Source organism: Taudactylus pleione, unplaced genomic scaffold (assembly GCF_031769625.1).
Source record: "Taudactylus pleione unplaced genomic scaffold, aTauple2 ptg000849l, whole genome shotgun sequence".
NCBI classification, from domain to species: domain Eukaryota; kingdom Metazoa; phylum Chordata; class Amphibia; order Anura; family Myobatrachidae; genus Taudactylus; species Taudactylus pleione.
The window spans coordinates 588,147-602,775 of NW_028285251.1; the positions used below are offsets into that span (position 1 = coordinate 588,147).

General features: G+C 48.5%; 1 protein-coding gene across 2 annotated transcripts in view; it reads right to left on the bottom strand.

Annotated features, from left to right (window-relative positions):
- Positions 1-1,261: 1,261 nt before the first annotated feature.
- LOC148474350 (uncharacterized) overlaps positions 1,262-14,629 on the bottom strand; it is a 131,645-nt gene continuing 118,277 nt past the window's right edge. For both annotated transcript variants that reach the window (XM_088458766.1, XM_088458765.1), the window contains exons 5-6: positions 7,746-8,213; positions 1,262-2,147 (exon numbers count right to left, since the gene is read on the bottom strand). In XM_088458766.1, the coding sequence (XP_088314892.1) occupies positions 1,441-2,147; positions 7,746-8,213 (1,175 nt within the window). In that variant the 3' untranslated portion in view covers positions 1,262-1,440. The remainder of the gene's footprint in view (positions 2,148-7,745; positions 8,214-14,629) is intronic.

The window sequence follows — 14,629 nt, forward strand, 5'->3', positions numbered from 1 at the left end:
GGGAGAACCCCCATGCTGTGTGTCCCTGCCCCAGCTTGTTCAGCCTGGTGCTGTTGATTGGAAAATAGGGGAGACCCCACACTGTTTTGCCTCCTATTTCTCAATACCATCCTAGAGGGTTCGGGATGATTAATGATTTAATATTTTTAAATACAAAAAAGCCTGCACGGAACAACCTGCAGGGTACGTGGATTCTCGTCGGATCCATCAGCAGCGGATTACAAATGACTGTCACAACTGATTCAGAGTAAATGTTTTTTTCAGACTGTAATCCGCCATCCATGCGCATCGGTTTGCAATTGATAGCAAAGCCGCTGCTTAGTAAATTTACCCCTCCATCTTCCTATGCCCATATTCTTCCCCATCAGACATGGTATAGATAAGAATGTAAAGGAATTTACAAACTTACTACAGAATGGAAATAAAGAAGACAAAGTATGCATACTGCGCTGCAAAGGGGACACCAAAGAGGGGGAAAAGGTGCGGGAGCTAATTTCCCAAGCAGGTAAAAGTATACTGGAGTCACACCAGTGCCTTAGACCGTATGCACGTGTGTCTGCATTTCTCTGGCTTTGTCCAAGCTGTTACCCAATAAGAGTCCTGCAGCTGCTGTCCTGGCCAGTAACATCCCTTCCATTAATTTCCCCTGCGTATCTGGTGGCTACACCACGTGAGCCGGTAACGGGAGAGCAGCAGCCACTGCAGACTTCATTTAAGCAGTAGGACAACAAAAAGGGAGTAAGAAAAAGTAGCAGCGAGAGGAAATCCCCACATAGAAAGTGACCACAGTATTCTCACTACCAGGCATCAAGTGTCTACAAAAACCTGACATACACAATCCCTTAAACAAAAGATAGGACACAGGATCTTAATGGGATAAGTAGCATACAAGTGCCGTCTGTCCAGGTGCTATACAGTACCTCCTCCAGAAGATGCCTTACCCCAGCATTAATATATATTCACCTTGGCTGTAGGTGAAATCTATATTCAAAAAGAGAGAGTTGCAATTCAGCAATACGAGAGCAGTTACATGATGTATAGACCCTAAATGATGGCTGGGATGAAGGCAAACAGTTAGCAGAGCCATGATAGCATCTCTTCCATGCAGTGTTAGGTTGCAGTGCAATGACAGATTGTTTTATTAGGTTATAATTAGGAATAATCATATTGAATTGAAATTACCTTGAGAAAATCTGGAGCATTTTCTACGTGTGAGATAACACTAAGGAAAGTGATTTGAAGAAAACATGAGGACTCCATATACTTGTATAATGACACGCCGGGTTCCCCAGTACTCTTTATTTAGGGCAGAAAACTAGGATCTGACTAAAGAGGAGAAGTGAGAAAACGTGACATCTCTGGAATGCTTGGCTCATATTTGTGGCTTACAGTCGGGTAAAGGTGGCAAAAACTGTGAAAATTTATCATGCAACTAGAATTTTAATGACGTCTTTTTTTGGGTGTTTGTTCAGGAGAACTCTGAGTTTTGCTGCGTCTTCGGACAGTCCTCCAATGTGTCTGGGGACCCCTTCTGGCTTCCACTTGCAGAGCTGGCACCGGAGAGCTGTCACTAGGACTTTCGCTTGGTGTGGGAGATGGAGACCCTTGGTGGGTGCCTAGGACATGGAACATTTGCTGCATGCCACTCATACACTGTTTGTTGTGCTGCTGTTGCTGTTCTGCAATCAGTAGTAGGTTAGAAGACAGCTTCTCAAAGATGGTGTTCTGCTGCTGCAAGGTCTGAGAAAGGAAAGCTATGCTTTGGCTGAATGACTTCTGAAAGGCTTTAACATTGGAATTTAAAGCTTTAACATTGTTATTGAGCAAATTTAATTTCTGTGACATTGTCCGACGAAAATGACTCTGTTCTTCATAAATCAGACTAGTGTGATCCCTTATAGTTTGCTGTCTCATATTTAATGTCTGCTCTTGAGTCAAGTTTGGAAAAGAGACCTCCTGTTTGTTTTCTCTTGATGGTTCCTCCTGAACAGCTCCCCCTTCATTTTCAGGAATAGGATCTTCCATGTACTCCTCCGGATCATTGGTGTCATCATGTGTGGTCATCTGATAGTCATCGCCCTCTGCGTTCCCTGCCTCGTCCTCATCCGCGAGCTCATGGAGATCTGACAGGTCGTGTTCTGATTGTCCTAATGCACACAATTTGTTATTACTTAATACTAGGTCATACAATCCCACTTCCACTGTGATCCTGGTCTCATCCCTCCTAAGAATAATATCCCATCAATCATTTTTGCAGAGGTCAAATAAGCAGTGACTGTAACTATAGACCATTTACCTCTGGGCTTCGATATAAAACAGCCTGACAGCATTTCTTACCATTACGGTTAGTTACTGCCATTGTGAATCAGCATTTAGCGATTGCCCTTTAATGTATTCTGCAAATAACCTCTTCTCCCCTTCTACCTATTCTACTATAAAACAGCCTGCATGTTATGTTTGTCTAGAGTAACAACTACTACCCATCCCCCTAATGCTGCTTTAGGTCTACCCATATCCACCTTATGCTGCCCTGGCTCTACCTGTGCTCTCCATCCCCTAATGCTGCTCTGGATCTACCCGTGCTCTCCATCCCCCTAATGCTGCTCTGGATCTACCCAAGCTCTCCATCCCCATAATGCTGCTCTGGATCTACCCATGCTCTCCATCCCCCTAATGCTGCTCTGGATCTACCCATGCTCTCCATCCCCCTAATGCTGCTCTGGATCTACCCATGCTCTCCACCTCCCTACTGCTGCTCTGTGCTCTCCATCCCTCTAATGCTGCCCTGGATATACCCTGCTACCCAACCACCTTATGCTGCTCTGGATCCATCATACTCCCTATCCACCTTATGGTGCCCTGGATCTACCCATGCTCTCATCCCCCTAATGCTGCCCTGGATCTACCCCTTCTCTCCAATCACCTTATGCTGCTCTCGATCTATCCGTGCTCTCCATCCACCTTATGCTGCTCTGAATCTACCCGTGTTCCCCATCCACCTTATGCTGCTCTGGATCTACCCATACTCCCCATCCACATTATGCTGCCCAGGATCTACCCATGCTCCCCATCCACCTTATGCTGCCCTGGATCTACCCGTGCTCCCCATCCTCCTTATGCTGCCCTGGATTTACCCATGCTCCCCATCCACCTTATGCTGCTCTGGATCTACCCGTGCTCCCCATCAACCTTATGGATCTACCATACTCCCTATCCACCTTATGCTGCTCTCGATCTACCCTGCCCCCTATCCACCTTAGGCTGCCCTGGATCTACCCGTGCTCTCCATCCACCTCATGCTCTCCATCCACCTTATGCTGCCCTGGATCTATCCAGCTCCCCATCCACCTTATGCTGCTCTTAATCTACCTTGCCCCCTATCCACCTTATGCTGCCCTGGATCTACACTGCTCCCCAACCACCTTATGCTGCTCTAGATCTACCCTGCCCCCTAGCCACCTTAGGGTGCCCTGCATCTACCCATGCTCTCCATCCCCCTAATTCTGCTCTGGATCTACCTGTGCTCTCCATCCCCTAATGCTGACCCCTTCTCCTCAACCACCTTATGCTGCTATGGATCTATCATTCTCCCTATCCACCTTATGCTGCTCTAGATCTACCTGTGCTCTCCATCCCCCTAATGCTGCTCTGGATCTACCCAAGCTCTCCATCCCCATAATGCTGCTCTGGATCTACCCATGCTCTCCATCCCCCTAATGCTGCTCTGGATCTACCCATGCTCTCCACCTCCCTACTGCTGCTCTGTGCTCTCCATCCCTCTAATGCTGCCCTGGATATACCCTGCTACCCAACCACCTTATGCTGCTCTGGATCCATCATACTCCCTATCCACCTTATGGTGCCCTGGATCTACCCATGCTCTCATCCCCCTAATGCTGCCCTGGATCTACCCCTTCTCTCCAATCACCTTATGCTGCTCTCGATCTACCCGTGCTCTCCATCCACCTTATGCTGCTCTGAATCTACCCTTGTTCCCCATCCACCTTATGCTGCTCTGGATCTACCCATACTCCCCATCCACATTATGCTGCCCAGGATCTACCCATGCTCCCCATCCACCTTATGCTGCCCTGGATCTACCTGTGCTCCCCATCCTCCTTATGCTGCCCTGGATCTACCCATGCTCCCCATCCACCTTATGCTGCCCAGGATCTACCCGTGCTCCCCATCCTCCTTATGCTGCCCTGGATCTACCCATGCTCCCCACCCACCTTATGCTGCCCAGGATCTACCCATGCTGCCCTGGATCTACCCGTGCTCCCCATCCTCCTTATGCTGCCCTGGATCTACCCATGCTCCCCATCCACCTTATGCTGCTCTGGATCTACCCGTGCTCCCCATCAACCTTATGGATCTACCATACTCCCTATCCACCTTATGCTGCTCTCGATCTACCCTGCCCCCTATCCACCTTAGGCTGCCCTGGATCTACCCGTGCTCTCCATCCACCTCATGCTCTCCATCCACCTTATGCTGCCCTGGATCTATCCAGCTCCCCATCCACCTTATGCTGCTCTTAATCTACCTTGCCCCCTATCCACCTTATGCTGCCCTGGATCTACACTGCTCCTCAACCACCTTATGCTGCTCTAGATCTACCCTGCCCCCTAGCCACCTTAGGGTGCCCTGCATCTACCCATGCTCTCCATCCCCCTAATTCTGCTCTGGATCTACCTGTGCTCTCCATCCCCTAATGCTGACCCCTTCTCCTCAACCACCTTATGCTGCTATGGATCTATCATGCTCCCTATCCACCTTATGCTGCTCTAGATCTACCTGTGCTCCTAATCCACCTTATGCTGCTCTGGATCTACCCATTTTCTCCAACCACCTTATGCTGCTCTGGTTCTATTATGCTCCCTATCTACCTTATGCTGCTCTCAATCTTCTCTGCCCCCTATCCACCTTATGCTGCTTTGGATCTACCCTGCTCTCGATCCACCTTATGCTGCTCTGGATCTACCCATGCTCTCCATCCCCTAATGCTGCTCTGGATCTACCCACACTCTCCATCCACCTGATGCTGCTCTGGATTTACCCCTTCTCTCAACAATGCTGCTCTGGATCTACCCTGCTCCCTTATCCATCTTAGGCTGTCTTTGATCTACACTGCTCTCCATTAAATTATGCTGCTCTGGTTCTACCCACACTCTCCATCCACCTGATGCTGCTCTGGATCTAACCCTTCTCTCAGCAATGCTGCTCTGGATCTACCCTGCTCCCTTACCCATCTTAGGCTGTCTTTGATCTACACTGCTCTTCATCCCCTCATGCTGCTCTGGTTCTACCCACACTCTCCATCCACCTGATTCTGCTCTGGATCTACCCCTTCTCTCAACAATGCTGCTCTGGATCTACCCTGCTCCCTATCCATCTTAGGCTGCCCAGGATCTACCCTACTCCCCATTCACGTTATGCTGCTCTGGATCTACCCCTTCTCTTCAAACCACCTTATGCTGCTCTGGATCTACCCTGCTCCCCATCCCGCTTATGCTGCTCTGGATCTACCCTGCTCCCTCCACTTTAAGCTAATCTCAATCCACCTGTGCTCCCCAACCACCTTATGTTGTTTTGGATATATCCGAGCTTCCACATCCACCTTATGCTGCTCTGGATCTACCCGTGCTTTCCATCCACCTTATGCTGCTCTGGATCTACCCTACTCCCCATCTACCTTATGCTACTTTGAATCTACCTGTGCCTCCCATCCACCTTATGCTGCTTACCATAACTCTACATTTCAAAAACATTTTAGCTGAACGGTCAATAATTCTTTCCCTTCACTTTTAGAAATCAACACGATCTAACCTAAACCTTATCCTTATCTATATCATGTGCTCCCCCTGACTTCTCTAATAGACAATCAGCTTTTACATTATGCATCTCTAGATAAACACTTTAGGCCAAGCTACAATTAGGGTTCCCTAAATCAAAATCTTGTTAACTTCATTCTAGATCCACAACTTCTCAACTGAATCTAAAACTTTTTAAGACCAATATTTTCTAGTCTGCACTCTATGCTTTCTCCTTGTCCCCTTTTTACCTCTTAATGTTAGAGTCACTGTGACCCCAATTATGCTTCCCTGAATCAACACCTTCTCCTTTACACCTATTTTTCCAGATCAACACATCAAAGACTCAATCTGATTCTTATCTAGAGCACTTTTGCTCCTTTTATCTTATGTTTCTCCAAAATGATTATCCAACCATCACACTTATTCATGACTGCTCCATTCTACGTTACATTCTGAAGTACAATTCTTTCTCCAGTCACATTTCCGCTTCACGGATCCTAAACTAGATGAACATCTACCCTAACAGCCCTTTAGACAAGTACAAAATAAATCTGTTTGATCCAACTACTTCCTTGTTATGTGTCCCATGGAAGGCTAAGCTCTCCTTGTTACAATGTGTCTCCTGGAAGTCTAAACCCTCCTTGTTACAATGTGTCCCATGGAAGTCTAAGCCCTCCTTGTTATGTGTCCCCTGGAAGTCCAAGCCCTCCTTGTTACAATATGTCTCCTGGAAGTCTAAACCCTCCTTGTTACGATGTGTTCACTGGAGGCCTAATCCCTCCTTGTTACAATATGTCTCCTGGAAGTCTAAGCCCTCCTTGTTATGTTTCTCCTGGAAGTCTAAGCTCTGCTTGTTATATGTCCCCTGGAAGTCTAAGCTCTGCTTGTTATATGTCCCCTGGAAGTCTAAGCCCTCCTTGTTATGTTTCTCCTGGAAGTCTAAGCCCTCCTTGTTATGTGTCCCCTGGAAGTCTAAGCCCTCCTTGTTATGTTTCTCCTGGAAGTCTAAGCTCTGCTTGTTATATGTCCCCTGGAAGTCTAAGCTCTGCTTGTTATATGTCCCCTGGAAGTCTAAGCCCTCCTTGTTATGTTTCTCCTGGAAGTCTAAGCCCTCCTTGTTATGTGTCCCCTGGAAGTCTAAGCCCTCCTTGTTATGTGTCCCCTGGAAGTCTAAGCCCTCCTTGTTATGTGTCCCCTGGAAGTCTAAGCCCTCCTTGTTATGTGTCCCCTGGAAGTCTAAGCCCTCCTTGTTATGTTTCTCCTGGAAGTCTAAGCCCTCCTTGTTATGTGTCCCCTGGAAGTCTAAGCTCTGCTTGTTATATGTCCCCTGGAAGTCTAAGCCCTCCTTGTTGTGTGTCCCCTGGAAGTCTAAGCCCTCCTGGTTATGTTTCTCCTGGAAGTCTAAGCCCTCCTTGTTATGTGTCCCCTGGAAGTCTAAGCCCTCCTTGTTATATGTCCCCTGGAAGTCTAAGCCCTCCTTGTTATGTTTCTCCTGGAAGTCTAAGCCCTCCTTGTTATGTGTCCCCTGGAAGTCTAAGCCCTCCTTGTTATGTTTCTCCTGGAAGTCTAAGCCCTCCTTGTTATGTTTCTCCTGGAAGTCTAAGCCCTCCTTGTTATGTTTCTCCTGGAAGTCTAAGCCCTCCTTGTTATGTTTCTCCTGGAAGTCTAAGCTCTGCTTGTTTCATTCTAGTTCCTCTGTTGTTTCCTTGTGCTACTTATTGCATTTCTCACACACTTTTATTGGCCATTCAGTTCCTGTACCCTCTCTAAAACATTAAACATTTCAGCTCCAGATTTCTTTAGTTTTCTCATGCAAATTACAAGCTGCCAATACTTACACATGCCATAGATCCCATGCTTCTCATCTTTTAAATATTGTAGGCAACATTTGCATTGTAACACTGAAGTGACTGTAATAATGACACTAACCTAAAGAAAACCGATCGGTCATTCTTCCAGAATCTGTAGCACCAGGTACACCAGCTACAATATCAGCAGAAATCATCTTCTCCATCACTCGCTCATAAGGCCAAAAAGAGATATTTAACGGTACGCCACCTCCATCCATCCTTTTGTGCTTAGCAATTTTGCTCAGCTTGTCCTTTACTTTCCGTTTAATATCAGCATACCTTTTCTTACAGTTCTGCACAGACCTAGGATACGCAGAAATTGTATTTACGGCAGACACAATTTCTCTCCACAGAGCATTTTTCACAGCAGTTGAATGACGTGCTGCCAGTCTCCCAAAAAGCTTCTCGTAGTGAGGCATAATACTGTTTATGAGGATATCATTTTCTTCCTCTGAAAAGCGAACATTGCGTTGTCTTTCACGCTCTGCCTGCTGCTGTGTAAATTCCTCCGTATGTGCCTCTTCTGAATCAAGCAGATGCTGAGTCACTGGAGAGAATGTGAGGACATAAAGAGACACACGGTTAGATCTCCATCCTGCTCTGTCCTTCTAATATTCCTACCCATCACCTGTGCATGTGAGCTGACCAATATACATTAAGCTACATACTGATTGGATGACTAGAGCATCTGGGGTCACATGGGGTTACATCTGAATTCAACCCCAGAAAGATAAGATATATCGTTCAAGGACAATAATTTAAGATTATTATCAGTTATTTATATAGCGCACACATATTCCATTGCGCTTTACACAGAATATCTTGCCATTCACATCAGTCCCTGCCCCAGTGGAGCATATTCCCGGGGGAAACCCACGCAAGCACAGGGAAAATATACAAACTCCACACAGTTAGGGCCGTGGTGTGAATTGAACCCATGACCTCAGTGCTGTGAGGCAGTAACGCTAACCATTACACCATGATCTTATGCAGTAGCGATAAAATCAAGCATTGAGTATGAAAACAACATGTGCACATATATCAACAACTAATGTGACCCCCTCAGTATGACAGTGTCACCCAAAGAAAAAATCACCAAAGGGCCCTTCAGCGCTAGATCAGGTGAAATGGTCTGACTCAGGATATCCTTCAGTATACTACTCAGAATGTGACATTTCCAATTGAGTGTTCCAATATCTTTGTCAATACTGTCAAAAAACAAAACATCTCATATTGCAGAAAATAAATACAAATCCGTTATTTTATAGGAAATAATACAGGCGCTCCTACCAAATTTGGTGGTCTACGTTTTATGGCAGACAAATGAGCATCGGGGGAGGGGATTAATATCCCAATGAATCAAAATTACCTTGATAGTGTGTCCTCCTCAGATGCCTCAGTCTCAGCAATGTTCCGACACCACCATAGGAATAAATGGAGAAATCTCTGATAGTGTGAGACTATGTTTACACAATGATATATATACAAACAAAGGGTGCAATGGACTTTCACCGGGTCATGTGGTCTTACTGATCAAATAAGCAGACATAAAGGCAATGTTTAAAGATGGAACCCAGGCGTCCCCAGAAAAACACAGTCGGCCTCCCAGGTCAGGACCAGTGAGATCCCCAGCAAAGTAGATGTCTAATATATGTAATTTCCGATTACCAGGAATGATTTTGCGCGGGACTTTGTGCTTGCGCTGGATTTCATGAAGTAGAGCATTTGTCCAAATGTAGTGGGATATTGGGGATCGGTATGATTTCCCGCTGGACACATGTTACCGCCGGACGCCGGTTCAAATCCCGGTGTCGGAAGACCGGCACCAGTGAAGATCCCGACTTGCCTAACACCAAGTCCCCCCCGGGAGCCTCTAACCTAACCCTCGCCCCCGCGGCTGTCCGCGCCCGGCTTACCTTCGATCGGGATGCCAGGCGTCGGGCTCCCAACGTAGGTAAAATGACAGGTGTTGGGATTTCGACAACTGTCATTAGACCCTTGCCAGGGTTAGACAGTAGGGATGCCGACGGTCGGCAACCCGACTGCATACCGGATATTGTATGGTTTTGTATGTGAATCTAGAAGCCAGTAAGATCCATGTATGGAAATAAGTTTCATTCAAGTATTTGGGTGGTATAAATACCAGCCCCTGTTGACTCCTTCCCTATGCCTTGAGGAAGATACAGAATGAAGTATCGAAACACGTTGGCTAAGAGGGACATTTGCTGGGGATCTCACTGGACCTGACCTGAAAGACTGATTGAATTATCCGGGGATGCCTGGTGACCTGGGTATCCTGGGGTTCAGGGGACACACAGTGGAGCAGGTTATAATGAAGGCAAGATGAACTTTATTCATGGAGACACAGAAATCAAGAAAACAGTAAGCAGGGTTATATCAATACATCCCACTCAGAGTTCAGCAAGGTCTTTTCCAGCTGCTCTATATCTCCTCCCTGCCTGGCCAGCAATGGCAGCTGTAGCAGGGCACACAGAGCTGCTCTATATCTATCTCCTCCCTACCTGGTCAGCAATGATAGCTGTAGCAGGGCACACAGAGCTGCTCTATATCTCCTCCCTACCTGGCCAGCAATGATAGCTGTAGCAGGGCACACAGAGCTGCTGTATATCTCCTCCCTACCTGGCCAGCAATGACAGCTGTAGCAGGGCACACAGAGCTGCTATATATCTAAAGACACTAAAGAGAGGGGACAACACCCCAACCTCCAGAGTCACACTGTACTCACACACTAACCCACAATTCCCCTTGCTGCACCACCCTACTTCCCTCTCTCTCTCTCATTGGTGGGCCCTGGTGTCAGTCTTTCCAGAGAGGAAGGAGGAGGGCTTTGTAACAGAAACACTCCCTTGCTGTCTGCTGCTGACAAACTTCCTGTATGAGACATGCAGACTGAGGGCTTCAATTTAAGAACACAGAACTGGGTCATGGGGTTAACTCTTTTCAACATGCAGGCAAGTCCTAGAAGTCCTTTTCCCTTGCCTCCTCGCACCTGGGTTCCATCTTTAAACACTGCCTTTATGTCTGCTTATTTGATCAGTAAGACCACATGACCCGGTGAGAGTCCATTGCACCCTTTGTTTGTATATATAACATTGTGTAAACATAGTCTCACACTATCAGAGATTTCTCCATTTATTCCTATGGTGGTGTCGGAACATTGCTGAGACTGAGGCATCTGAGGAGGACACACTATCAAGGTAATTTTGGTTCATTGGGATATTAATCCCCTCCCCCGATGTTCATTTGTCTACCATAAGACGTAGACCACCTAATTTGGTAGGAGAGCCTGTATTATTTCCTATAAAATAACGGATTTGTATTTATTTACTGCAATATGAGATGTTTTGTTTTTTGGCAGTATTGACAAAGATATTGGAACACTCAAGTGGAAGTTTCATATTCTGAGTTATATACTGAAGGTTATCCTGAGTCAGACGTCAGATCATTTCACCTGATATAGCGCTGAAGGGCCCTTTGGTGATATTTTCTTTTTGACTAACGATAAAATGGCTATCCACCAATTTTGAAGGTTTAACTTCTTGTGTAGAACACATTTCAATTGCACACAATGAGCAAATGGTTATGGATGTAAAAGTTACAATAATATGAGATATGGTAAGAACTTACCCTTGTTATCTCTATTTCTACGAAGTCCATAGGGTTCCACAGGATACCTTGGGGGTATAGGTGTGACGTCAGTCGCAGGGCACCAAAGAGTTAAGCTTTCAGCCTCCCAGGATGCACTAGGTCCCCCTCCTATACCCCGCCCCCGGGCCAAGGCACCTCAGTTAGTTACCAAGCCATAGGCCGGAGGAGGAGAAGGAAGAGAGAGAACAAAGATCTGGACACATACAAGAATCACATTCTCACCAGAGGGAGACGGAAAACCGGTGACCAGAGCAAAGCCCATCTGCAGCACAGGTGCGACAGGGCGGGAGTCCTGTGGAACCCTATGGACTTCGTAGAAATAGAGATAACAAGGGTAAGTTCTTACCATATCTCATATTTTCTACTTCAGGGTCCATAGGGTATCCACAGGATACCTTGGGGATGTCCCAAAGCAGTATCCTTTAAGGGTGGGGACGCTCCTGTGCAGAAAGGAGAATCCGCCGCCCGAAGGAAGCATCCTGAGAGGCGAAGGTGTCAAACCTGTAATACCTCACGAAGGTATGGACAGAAGACCACGTAGCAGCCTTGCAGATCTGAACTGCCGAGGCACCACGTCGAGCTGCCCACGAAGGACCCACAGACCTAGTGGAATGAGCCTTCAGAGAAGGAGGGACCGGTAGGCCTTCATGAAGATAAGCTTCAGAAATAGCCATACGGATCCAGGCTGCCAAAGTTTGCTTTGAAGCAGGCCAACCCTTTTTACAGAAGCCATAGAGGACAACAAAGCGTCCGACTTCCTAAACAAAGAAGTGCGGTCAACATAAGTCCTTAAGGCCCGCACAACATCCAAAGAGGCCTCACCCACGGAAAGACCCGGTGAGTTAAAGGCCGGAACAACTATTTCCTCGTTAACATGAAACTGGGAAACAACTTTGGGAAGAAACTCGGGCCGAGTGCGGAGCACTGCCCTGTTCCCATGAAAAACCAAGAAAGGGGGTCTACAAGAAAGAGCCCCTAACTCAGAAACACGTCTGGCTGAAGCAACGGCCAGAAGGAAAACAGTCTTAGCTGTTAGCCATTTAATATCCACTGAGCCCAGTGGTTCAAACGGCGGTCCTTGGAGAGCCCTCAGGACCACAGCCAAATCCCAAGGCGCCACAGGTGGAACAAAGGGCGGCTGAATACGGAGAACACCTTGCATAAAGGTGCGCACATCCGGGATTGTAGCAATCCTACGGTGAAACCAGACAGATAGGGCCGAAACCTGTACCTTCAAAGAAGCAAGGCGAAGCCCATGATCTAGTCCCGCTTGCAGGAAGGCGAGAATCCGAGACAGACGAAACTCCCGCGGTGCATAACCTCTCGGTCGACACCACTGGAAGAACGTATGCCACACGCGATGGTATATCCTCGCGGAAGACGGTTTCCGAGCTCGTAACATGGTACGCACCACAGAGCTGGCAAACCCCCAGGACCTCAGCATGGCCGTCTCAACAGCCACGCCGCCAAAGACAGCCGAGTCAGGTCCGGGTGAAGACAAGGACCCTGAGACAGAAGGTCCGGTCGTAGCGGCAACCGCAGAGGACTGTCCACGGACAGACCCTGAAGGTCTGAGAACCAGTGCCGTCTGGGCCACGCGGGAGCTATCAACAGGAGCGTCCCTCCTTCCTGTTTGAATTTCCGGATTACCCGTGGAAGAAGGGAGACCGGAGGGAACAGGTATGCGAACCTGAACGTCCACCGGACGGACAGAGCATCCACCAGAGACGCCCCTTCGTCTCTTGTGCGAGACCCGTACAACGGCAACTTGTTGTTGTGCCGGGACGCCATGAGGTCGATTTCTGGAAGACCCCACCTGTCCACCAGTAGTTGAAAAACGTCCGGGTGCAGGGACCATTCCCCTGGATGAACGTCCTGGCGACTTAGAAAGTCCGCCTCCCAATTTAGCACTCCCGGGATGAAGCCCGCTGATATGGCCGGAAGATTGCGCTCCGCCCAAACCAGGATCCGAGAGACCTCTACGAGAGCCGCCCGACTGCGAGTTCCTCCTTGCCTGTTTATGTAGGCCACGGTGGTAGCATTGTCCGACTGGACCTGCACCGGGTGACCCTGGAGAAACCGCTGTGCCTGCAGGAGAGCATTGAAGACCGCACGGAGTTCCAAGATATTTATTGGAAGCTCCGCTTCTGTCGGTGTCCACCTGCCCTGGAACAAGTGTGGACCCGAAACTGCTCCCCAGCCCCGAAGACTGGCGTCCGTTGTCAACAGGACCCAATTTGGAACCCAGAACGGACGTCCCTTGTTGAGGTGGGTCATCTGTAACCACCACGCAAGGGACAGGCGAACCTCCGGGGTGAGCACAATCGTCTGGAACTTCAGAGACTGAGGCAGCCCGTTCCACTTGGACAGGATCAGGTGCTGCAGAGGTCTGGAGTGAAACTGGGCGTATTCCACCATGTCGAACACCGACACCATGGAGCCCAGTAACCTCATCGCCGAGTGTAAGGACACCCGGCGGCTGTGCAGACAACTGCGCACCCTTGACTGTAAACCAGAGATCTTGTCCTCCGTCACGAAGATCCTTTGCTGTCCCGAGACCAATAAGGCTCCAAGATGCAGAATCCTCCGAGACGGGATTAGAGTGGACTTCTGCCAGTTGATTAGCCAGCCGTGCCGTTGCAGCAGTGCAATGGTCAGGTCCAAGTGGTGTAACAGGAGCTCTGGAGATCCTGCCACCAATAACAGGTCGTCCAAGTACGGCAACATGCGGACTCCTTGCAGCCGCAGAGAAGCCGCCATGACCGCCATAGCGTCCTGTATGTCCAATGACACCATGTAGTCCCCAGGTTCCAGCGCCAGAATGATGGACCGTAGGGTCTCCATCCGAAACTTCGGGACCCGCAAAGACTTGTTGAGTGCTTTGAGGTTGAGAATCGGACGATATGACCCATTGGGTTTCTGTACCAAAAATAGATTTGAATAGAAACCCTGGCCCCTCTGGGAGAATGGAACAGGCACTATAACTCCAGCCTGGAGCATAGTGTGCAATACCTTCCGCAGCTCCGTAGCCTTGTTCCGGTCTGATGGTAGACCCGTGGTGAAGAATCGAGCCGGGGGTCTGTGCCGGAAGGAGAGGGCGTACCCGTGAGAGACCACCTCCAGAACCCAAGTGTCTGTCGTAGTGAACGACCAACACCGGGAGAACTGCAGCAGGCGGCCTCCCACCCTGGGATCCCCCAAGGGGAGACCCGGACCGTCAGGCCGCAGGCTTGTCATCTGGCTTGGGGGCCGGACGTCTGGTACTCCATGCCTGTTTCCGGGGCTTGACCGATT